At 38.4% G+C, this 10,789-nt stretch overlaps 1 protein-coding gene across 3 annotated transcripts in view; it reads left to right on the top strand.

Moving 5' to 3' along the window:
• Nucleotides 1-508: 508 nt before the first annotated feature.
• The window catches only part of TTC8 (tetratricopeptide repeat domain 8), a 40,458-nt gene continuing 30,177 nt past the window's right edge, over nt 509-10,789 (top strand). For all 3 annotated transcript variants that reach the window (XM_050335674.1, XM_050335675.1, XM_050335673.1), the window contains exons 1-3: nt 509-700; nt 6,947-6,976; nt 9,959-10,079. In XM_050335674.1, coding sequence (XP_050191631.1) covers nt 593-700; nt 6,947-6,976; nt 9,959-10,079 — 259 coding nt within the window. In that variant the 5' untranslated portion in view covers nt 509-592. The remainder of the gene's footprint in view (nt 701-6,946; nt 6,977-9,958; nt 10,080-10,789) is intronic.

Genomic DNA, 10,789 nt, shown 5'->3' with positions numbered 1-10,789 from the left:
TTTATAATTTCTCTACAAAAACTAATGAACTAAAGGAACTAACAGTCTAGAAAACTGAAAACAGTGTTGCTTGTTTGCCACAGCTCACAGCAATCTGTACTTTTCTCAACCAGGGTTCCATGGCTCTAAAGGACATTTCACCCAAATAAGGATTAAAGGACTGTGTTATTCTTGTTTAGGCATCTATTTCTACTCGAAATGACTCTTGATATTAGGACACCAAATAACAGGACACAGTTCAAAACAGTGGGGTTATTTGAAGTCTACTGATCACAGTGTTACAGATCAAACTCTGCTTTCAGTCATCCGTGTGTGAGTCCACGAGAGGCGCTGGCAGGGAAGGGCTCGGCCAAGACCGGGGCAGCAGCCCCGTGCCCAGAGGCTCAGGGCCGATCGCTGGGACGGGCCGCGGAGGCCGCCCAGAGCCGCCCCCCCCCGGGCCGCTCCGCCCCGAGCGGCCGAGGCGGGGCCCGGCGGCTCCGCGGCAACAGCAGCGCGGCCGGCCCGCCCCGCCCCGGGCCCCGCGCGGCGCCAGCGGCCCGGGAGGTGCCGGGGACACCGCCGGAGCTCCCGCGGCGCTCCCGCCGGCGGGATGGGGCTGGAGCCGCTCTTCCAGGCCTGGAGCTACTTCAGGCGCAGGAAGTTCCGGGAGTGTGCGGATCTCTGCTCGCAGCTGCTGGAGAGGCCGCCCGGCGAGCAGGTAGTGGGGGCCGGGCCGGGGCAGGGGGCGGTGGTCAGGGGCGGCAGCGGCCGCGTCCCCGCCGCCCCAGCACGGCGGGACCCTCCGTACCTGCTGCAGCCGCCGAGGGGCTGGCGCGGCCCACGCCAGCGGGGCGGGAACGCTGGGCCGCGCCGACCTCCCCGGGGAGGAGGAGGAGGAGAAGAGGCCGGGCAGCGCCGGCTCACCGAGCAACCCCCGGCCCGGGGCGGTGAGCCTGCCCTGCCGGCTCCTCCTCAGACACGCCCCGGTGCAGCGCTCCCGCCCCAGCCGCGAAGCCGGGAGAGGGGAGCGGTGCCGGCCGTGTGTGGCACTGCTGGAGCTCTGCCGTCGGGGCCAGGGCTACCCACAGCGAGAAGTTTACCTCAATCAAGAGTTTGCGGAGTTAAAGGAGGAAAAGCCAATACTTAAAATGAGTTCTGCGTAGTTATGTTCCTGTTGAATTTATACTGATGTTCAGATATCATAGCTGTTGCATGGACTAAATCGCATAAGGTTAAGAGACACGCATTTTAGCTCAGCTTACGTACGAACCTTACCTTGGGGCAGAAGGCGTTTGCATTCCTCTCTTTGCTCTTTCTCCAGCTGCAAAGTCTCTGGAAACGTTCGACATACGTTGTTCAATACCTACATATTTTCTTATCCTTCTGTTAGAAGGAATGATTTCAGGAAGTTGTTTCTGGATTAATGTTTATGTGCATGTAAACATTTTCAATGCCATATTTTAAAAACAGTAATTAAATGAACTTTTATCTTCATTATAAATACATAAATTTGTAAGTCTCTCAAAGCATCCTATAGACCTATTTTTAAAATCCTAAATCCTAAAATCCTATTTTAAGATTCTTGAAGGCAGTTCTTTTCCTCACAGAGGACAAATCTTTAAAGAAAGCTGCATGGTCACATAGTTGTGTAAATATGAAGCACAGTAACTATTTGAATTGGCATAGGATGCATATTTTAAAAATTCTTTTTTATTTTTATACTGTAAGGCATGAACAAGGACCCACCAGCATAAAAAGTTTTAACGGAGAAGGTATTCGAAGAACATTGTTCCTCAGTGCTAAATGGGATTGAATACTAGTTCTGTACAAGTGCTGTATTATTTATGTATATGTACATTATTGCGTCTTTATATATGTAATATTTGCATACAGGAGGACAACACTTGATTTGTGATAGTAACTCTTGAAGTAGCACAGACAACAGTAAATAAAAGTTGTAAAGATCTTAGTGCTTCTGTTGCTCAAAATTTGTAAATTTTTAATTAGTAAATTTTCAGTCTGTGATCTCAACACAAACCTATAAAGACAGCTGCATTTCTACTATGTGCTGGAGCTCAAGTATAAAATTGTATTGTTACACCCGGCAACTCCAAACTTTTACTGGGCTGTTTCCAGTAGCACTGGTAAGAAACAGAAGATGTACAAGGCTGGGAAAAATGTTTAGGAGGAAATTAACAAAACAGCAATGAGAGGATGTAGTTGGGTAAGGCCTTGAGCAACCTGGTCTAGTGGGAGGTGTCCCTGCCCATGGCAGAGGGGGCTGGAACTAGATGATCCTTAAGCTCCATTCCAGCCCCTTAACATTCTATCATTCCGTGAGATTTGCTGTAATTGTAAGTATTGGAAAAGTGAATTATCACTTTTTTCCATGTTAATAAGAATCTAGGACCATTCTCAGGCAGATTAACTTTGATTTCCTGATGTCTATGTTACTTCTGGAAGTGGCATGTTAATGAAATCAGTAGTTCCTAAATATTTTGATTGAACTTTATTTCTGCCATCTTCAGCCACCTACTAGAAAATGGTGCTGTCTCCCATCTGTGTGAATTACATTATTAGTATTTTAGTATAACCTGGCGATACATCTGAAATGAAATATGGTTCATTTTTGGTGCCTAACCCAATATGTGTTATGCTTAAAGAAAACATAGCAATTCTGACAAATTTAATGGTCAAACTCTTAATAGTAGTACTTTTGCAAATCAAACTGTCATGTTGGGCACCAGGAAAGCAGACAGACAAATGACAGCCCTTACAGAAAGTTTGGATTAAGTGAGCTTCTGTGCAGCACGAGGGAATACTCAATGGCTGTAATCACCATGCCATCTGTTCTTATCCTCTTGTCCCATATTCTGCTAAGCATGCGCCTCCCAACCTTGGCAGTCAGAGAAAGAAGGATCTTACAAGAACTGTAGCCTCAGTCACTGTTCAGGGATTCACTTCTTCGAACAGCAAGCATGAGGACATGACATAAACCAAGCCACAGGAGATCGGGTCCTTTAAGTACATGCCTAGGAATGGTTGAATTAAACTGTGACTGTTACGGTCAGAACTTTTTCGTGCTTAGGAACCAGCCTTCTCCCTTCTAAGAAATGTAATGTAACAATAGAAAAGTAAAGGAGGAGACTAACACTTCATAATTGGGAAACGTTTTCATGTCTGAAAGAGATGACCTTTCTTGTCTTAGTCTGTACGTTTTTCCCAACTGTCAGCTAGTCTGCTAAATGATAGCACCCCTCCTGCTCCATTGTATCCACAATGATGTCTCAGAGCTATGGGCTGCTGAAAACCAGGAGGTTTTTGAGGTATTGTGTTGACCTTGTAGCTAAATGGGCATGAATCAAGAATTTTCTTACATAGCACTATCAAATGCTATGCCATTATAAACTTCAATTCTTAAAGAACACAACAACAAAATCAAAACATTTTAAAATCATTCAGGTTGTCCTGAAGAGTTCTTAATGAATAACATTTTGATAGAAGAATTATTAGCTGCTACTGAGTTACATTTTGTGGAAGATTGAAAGTTTTTTTCTATAAAATATCCTGTGCATTTCTTCATTTAAGAGTTGGGATATAAATGTTATTGATGGAATTTACTTCTATGCTGACAATCTTAGCTCAGGGTAAATAAAAGCTGTATTTTCTATGACTAGCATTTGGACATACAAACACATGCAGTACTGATGTTCAGTTTAATTATTTCCTGTTGTAAGCAAACAGTCATTGTCTTCTGTGTTTATAGTAATAGCATGACCTAGAGAAAATACAATCCAGGACTGTCTCTGTTGATCATCCTGATTAGTCACCTAATCTGATTATTCTTTGGGTTCCATATGTCAGATTCAAGGCAATAACCAGAACCCATGTATGAGGCCTGCTCTAGTTTCACAGTAGGAAAATAAAATTGCCTAATGTAATTATTAGGCATGCAGTGGGTGTTCTTGTTGATTAATGGTCTACTATGAGGATTTGCTTTTGTTCATTTGTCCTTTCTTCTTCCATGGTGAATTTTCAGCTACTATTATTTGCATACTGGTTTTTATAAGGTCATTATAGAGTTATCACAGTTATGTTTATAGGCATTGACTTTGATTTGAAAATCTTCAAGTGAAATCAGTTATTGGTTCAAGAGACTGTAGTTAAGTTTATGCATGAAAATTAATGATAATCATCGTTCCTGGGTAAAGATTTTTTTTTCTGTGTTTCTGCTCTTAATCATTTGAAGAGCACATTCAGAATATACTAATTGTAATATTCTGCATGTATTAAATCTTACCTGAAATTAATTGTAGAATGAAGCCTTATTATAATATAAGGTATGTAATCTTTTCATTCTCTCTTCTAGGCTGTAGGTATCAGAAAACATAATTATTCAAAATATTTTTGTCTTCAAATAAACTGACTTTATACATTAACATGAATTTTAAAGTGCCCTCAGTTGATTTAGGGATCTGGATTAAATCCTTCCTTCATTGCTTTTACAATCTTTTTAATTTCAAAGGAGCTTTATATGTGTAAATGAAGAGTAAATTTGAGCTTTGTTTTGAGATATAAGCTTACAGGGCAACGCTGTTTGTTAATCCTCTCAAAGAACTCTTTATCTGAAATCTAGTTCCAGTGGATTACTTGCATGAGTAGCAACTGCTGGATCCACCCATGTTAAAATACATTATATTTTAACGTAATTTTTGTTGTTCCATACTTTTGTTTAATGTGAGGGTCCTGTTACCTGCTTGAGGGTTATTAAAAATCTGAAGTTGCTTCTTGTCAAAAATGGAAACAATGTATTAGGGTGGATGAACAGTGCATACTTATCTATTATGAGAGAGCAATGTTTTTAATAAATATTATTGATCAACTCTACTTTTTTTTACAGAACGATGAGGGATGTAATTTCTGAATTTTTTAGTAATATGAATGCTCCTACAAGCAAATTCGTCTTGTTTTTAAATTACTTTTTTAACTAATGAACAGTGCCTAAAGTAAGATACACATCTGTAACATCAAGGCATTTTTGAGTTAGTGTTGACGTAATATTTCTAACCTTGTCCTCATTAGTTACTGTAGCACATATGGTATGGAAGAGCACCTACTGCTCTTGAACCATTTTCATAAGTGCTGTAACACTCAGACACAATGGGTGAATAAAATGCAAGCTGAATATCTCAAGGATCCTTAGGAAGCTGAATAGTTTATTTTTTAGAAGACAAGTGCTACCAATAAAAGAACTTGGAGTTCATAAAATCATACATCTGAAATGCTAAGGCAGTTTCAATGCCCTGTGTACGCCCAGGTGCATCACAGTCAACTGACATTAATCCCTCGATTAACATTTAGTTCCATAGTATAGTGGATGTGTAAACTGTGTTATACATTTTAACACCAGTGAACGAGTTGTGATTCGAAATATGGTCCTTAAAAGGCCACAGAAATTCCAGTACACTACAGGAAGAAGATGTCTTTCAGTAGTCTTCCAGATCCCTGCTGTCATAGAATTTACTGAGTAAAAATGCTCAAATTGAAAGAAGTAGGCCGTGCCTCATACTGCAGAGGAAAAGAGTGAACGTGACCTTGCCATTCTCCTGGTGAAACAGGAGCCAGCAATGTATCCTGGTTGCAAAGGAAACCAGCAGCATGTGGGGCAGTGCTTGCATTTGGAGAAGACATTGGGGTGATCTAATAGCAGCCTTCTAATACATACAAGGAGGTTATCAAGCAAATGGAGCCAGGGACCCCTTGCAGTGCTGCATGGAAGTGAAGGAGGCTTTGGCTTGATACAAGGAAAAACATTTCCTGATAAGGACAGTCTGCACTGGAGCAGGTTGCCCACAGGCATTGTGCAGCCTCCATCCTTGGAAGTTTTCAAGACCTAACTGGACAAGGCTGTGAGCAACCTCAACTGACCTCATAGCTGACCTTTCTTTGAGCAAGGCTTTGAACTACAGATCCCCAAAAGTCCCTTCATAGTCTGAATTACTCTAAGATTATATATCCAGTCTAATAAAACTGGTTTAACTGTGATAGATTTACACAACTCCAGCTGTGCAAGAAATTTTTCACTGCCTCTTGGAGCAGAAACAATCAGACACTCTAAAAGACTAATAGTGATTTGGAGAAAGTAACGTCTATCTCCCACCTTCCTTGTCTAAAACTAAGTAATACATTAGGAAAAACTCCTTCCCAGTCCCTGGAAGTGAGCAGCAGAAGCCCTGAACATGATAATTATACAATTATTGGTGATAAACCTACATTTCTTTCTGTTAGTATTTACTCAATTTTACCACAAGTTTTCAAGCAGATGCAAGCTCCTGCCTTTTCATTTGTAATAAACTGAATCTGATAGCTTTCCTTTTGTTTATTGGGTAATGCAATAGGCCAATAATTTGATGTTTATTCCGCTTGCAGTCTTACTATCCAGAATAAAATGAATGCATAATTTTCATTATAAAAGTACAATAAAAAGTACTGATATTTTCTACTGTGTGCTTGAAGGATATCAATGTGATCACCAGCAGAAACTAACAAAAATGCGCAAAGATAGATTTTATTAAGTAGGTATCCTAAAGCCCATGGCATAATAATCTGGTTCATTTTTAAGTGATTTGCATATATCTTCACAGTTAATTTTGTTTTAATCTGCCATTTTTCAGTTTAATAATGCTGTAATGTTAATCTAAGATTTGGCCAACATGATCCAGAAGAAGCAAGAAAGCAATTGTATCCGAGAGATGAACTTACTGCAAACCTGCTTTCATTGTGTAAAATATTGGTTAGCTCCATATTGTGTGTAAATTGAGATAATGTAATAAAATAGAAATTCGGATATATATGTCAGAGAGAAACTCCAAAATGAGATTGTCACAGGGTATAAATCCATTTTTGTTGTTGTTTTTACTGTTTGGCATTTCCATTCCTCAGTTTCTATTTCCTCTCTTTTCAGGAGCTTGATTCTGAATACAGCGTGTTTCAGGTAAAATTCTTTCCATAAATACAATTATAAAATACAATAGTTGGGAAGAATTTTTGATACACTGAATAGTATTTGTTTTCTTGTTAAGTCCTCAATGACATAATTTTGTTTTTCATCATTGGTAAGGCATTACATTTGATAAGGGGAAGATTTTTGATATTTTGAATAGGCAGCTTTTATATTTGATGGAAGTTTATTTATCATATATTTCCTATAGCTTTATTCAGCAGTTCAGTGCCTTCTAAAAGCTAAATTGAATCTACCTTGAACTGAATGACCTTCATCTGCTGATGAGATTAGGAAAAAACTAATGTGTAGTTCACAGACAGAACAATGTTTGTGCTCTTAGGGCTCACTTTCATGTTTCATTTAATGTGTGTAATAGTGGGCTGTTATCTGTGCCCTCCCTGCTCCTACAGCTCATTCTCACTGCCTACCTTGTGTAGAGTCCAGTAGCCTTGTAGCTGCATGATGATGATTTGCTTAAGTGATGGAAGACTGGGAGTAATTGATTAGTTTTCACTCTGTCCACATTAGCATTACATTACTGCAGTGGCAAGAATAGTATTGTGCAGGTGGTGGCACCTTTTGGCTCCAGCCCACAATGAGAAGAGATTAAATGCGATGTGAAATGGCATCTTTAAGTACAGCTCCATAACATCTTTTATGAGTCTCCAGTTACATTCCAGTGAAGTCATGCAAGTTGTTTACATGTAGAATGGTTTCTGTGATATGCTGCCAGATATCTTCTTGTCTTTAATGATTACCCTTCACAATGTAGTTACTGTGTTCTTGGGGTTTTCATGGTGTATGGAATAAAATTTATTATAATGGAAAGAATTATTAGAGACTAAAAGCTCTTAGAAAAGTGTGTTACCATATTCAGAAAAAAAAAAAAACCACCAACATTTAAATATAGATTTTTAAGTTTATATTTTTAATTTGGTTTTTGGACTTTTCAGGAACTAGAGGAAGATACTCTATTCAGTGACAAACTTCTCAGGAACTAAGTGAAAAACACTTTGTCACTTTTCTTTCTGGAGTTCAGACTTCTTAAATACTGTATCACATTTTTGTACCTATGGTAGTTAAAATAATGCTTCCCTCTTTATTTACTATTAGTTATTGTAAAGTTCTGTCTGGAGTTAAGCAAGGTAAATCTGTTGTTATGTTGTGAATATGTGGGTTGTCTGAAATGATCTGTCCCTTACTTTTTCGTACCATTTAAGTGCCTGTTTCATAAAAATGCAGCTTTTCTTCATAAGTGCCAGGCATGTTGCTTATCGCAAAACAAAATTATCAGTCCCACAAGGAGAGAGCAAATACTCTAACCTACAAACTACTGTTTAATTAAGGAATAATATCTGATATTTGAAATTTTTGTTTGCTGTGAAGCCTCTGACTAGGAGCTTAAGACTGGAATCTAATTTCTAATCTAAGGAATCTAATTGTGCCCAATAATGACAAAGAGATGTGTTACTTTTAAAAACCCATTATCACATTTTAATTAGTGGAAAAATCACTATAATGCACTTATGCCGATGTAAAGAATTGGCTCCAATTTTAGTGTAGAGAAGTTGCTATTTTCAATTCCCAGGAAAAAATCATTACTATGGACAGCTTTTTTACCTGTCTTAGGAAATTAGCCTGTGTTTGGCTATATAAGAGCTCTAATTTGAACCTATTTCCAATAGAGACGTGGTTATGTTGACTACAGACATACATGTCTTTGAAAAGAGCAGATTACCATCAAAGTGATAAAAATTTAACAAACTAAATAATTCTACAGCATAATGAAAAGCAGTTAAATGTGCTGAACATCTAACTGCAAACTGCAATGCAAATTAAAGGCTACTTTAATTTGCCCTACTACATAAGAAGAAACTAAAATATAATAAAGCAGATCTGGATTATGTCTGTCTGGCCTAGATTCAGATCATCCTGCTGAGTTCCTTTCTCTTCGTACTTGAAGAAAAGTTTCTAATTGTGTTTGAACTGGCTGGCTAAAGCCCTCCTTTACTACTTCTTGGAAGAAAGTACTTTTTAAAAGAATATTTAAGTATTTCAACATTTTTAGAGATACTTTCTTTTTTATTGACACAAAGTTGCATAGCAGTATGAGGGGAATGTAAAGAAAGGAATGGTCTGAGACATGGTGAATGAGAAGTGTCTCATAAAATGACTATTTAAATAATTAAATAAGCTTGAAGTTCAGATCTTCTCATACCTCTTAATTAAAGAACAAATGTTTCCATATGTTTGACCTTTAATTCTACTAAGGTAGCATCAGTGTGTTTCTATTTTGAAATGTCTCCTTAGCCAATATTAAATATGCTTTTACACTAGACTGCTATAATCTGTCAGAAAGGAAATAAATCTAATTGTTTTGGCAGTGATTTTTACTCTGGAAAATTTATGATGATCTCTTCAATATCTGCTGGGAAATAAAGACTTGGTCTTGTGGCTTCCTTTATCATGCCAGCTCTATGAGTACCTTACAAGCATATCAAGTTATCAAAGTGGTTGGATCTGCACTTATTTTGTTTGTACTTCTGTATGGCTGCCCCTGATTTTTCTTGGGGTTTTTTCTTCCCATCAATTTGTTGTCTTTACAGTCTACACAAAGCTTGTCACATAGGCTAGTGTTATGCTTGCCTTTCCACGCTGGTCAGATTATCCTCCAAGACATTTAATGTAGTAATTTGTCAGTTCAGGTCACTAAAAAGTGTTCAGATAATCTCATAATCTGAAATGCCTAAGATATACATCTATACATTTTTACAGCTGATGCTTTGAACAAAGGACTTGGTCCCCTTTCCACTGCCATCAGACAGATGGATATACTCAGCTGTTTAAGTCAATACTTTATTCAGGCCTATTAAAACTGTGAATTGAATATTAATTAAAAATGGTAAAATTTCTTATTAGATTATTTACTTGGTATTTTGAAGATATTCTACTTTTTATTTTATCTTTTTTCAGGCTGCCTGGAGCCTGAAAACACGAGCTTTGACAGAAATGGTGTATGTGGATGAAATTGATATGGATCAAGAAGGAATCGCAGAGATAATCCTAGATGAAAACGCCATTGCTCAAGTTGCACGTAAGAATGACTTTCAATTAAATACATTGAATAAACAAGAGCTTTTTTGACCAGGATCATCATCTAGCATAAAATAGTACATACTGAGGTAACCTGATACAGCTTTTAGCTGTTGGTGCAAAAAGAGCTTCAGAGTGTTTTATGGTTGCGTGGCAATGTTGAGATCCACCACATGTTCTTGATGTGGTGCTTAGACCCGTCAGATGGGGGGTTGGACAAATAGTGTTTCACCAGCTTTTCCTCTACCTCTCTGTACTCACTCATTTTTTTCCATAAGTATATTGATTTCTTTTACTCCCTTCTGGCTTCTTTAGGCACTGTGGGAAACAGAGAGAAAAATACACCCTCAGTGTACTGTGAATCTTATCCATATGTCTGTACTATAGACAACAGTCAGACATCACCTTTTGGTATCATCTCCTGCACTCATTCTCTGAACTGATTTTCTTTCTTTCTTAGCTTTTCTCTACGTCTTTTCTCTCTTCCTTCACACACCAGTTCTTCAGCTCTGTCATTGTTTCTTCTATGCAACTCTTTTTCAGCTTCATTAGTTCTCTTTTAAGTGGGTAATAATTAGTAGTACTCCAGTACTTTTTTGGCATTATTTATATTTTTCTCTGTTTCTTAAGTACAGTCCACGTGGAAATTTTGATGCAATTTATTACTCAATCACCGACCATATCAAGGAATCCAAGGGAAGAGTTGGACAT

This window comes from Myiozetetes cayanensis, unplaced genomic scaffold, assembly GCF_022539395.1.
Source record: "Myiozetetes cayanensis isolate MyiCay16 unplaced genomic scaffold, myiCay2020 scf6-25, whole genome shotgun sequence".
NCBI lineage: Eukaryota > Metazoa > Chordata > Aves > Passeriformes > Tyrannidae > Myiozetetes > Myiozetetes cayanensis.
Note: the sequence above shows the minus strand (reverse complement) of the source record. Positions and strands in the feature narration are given on the sequence as shown.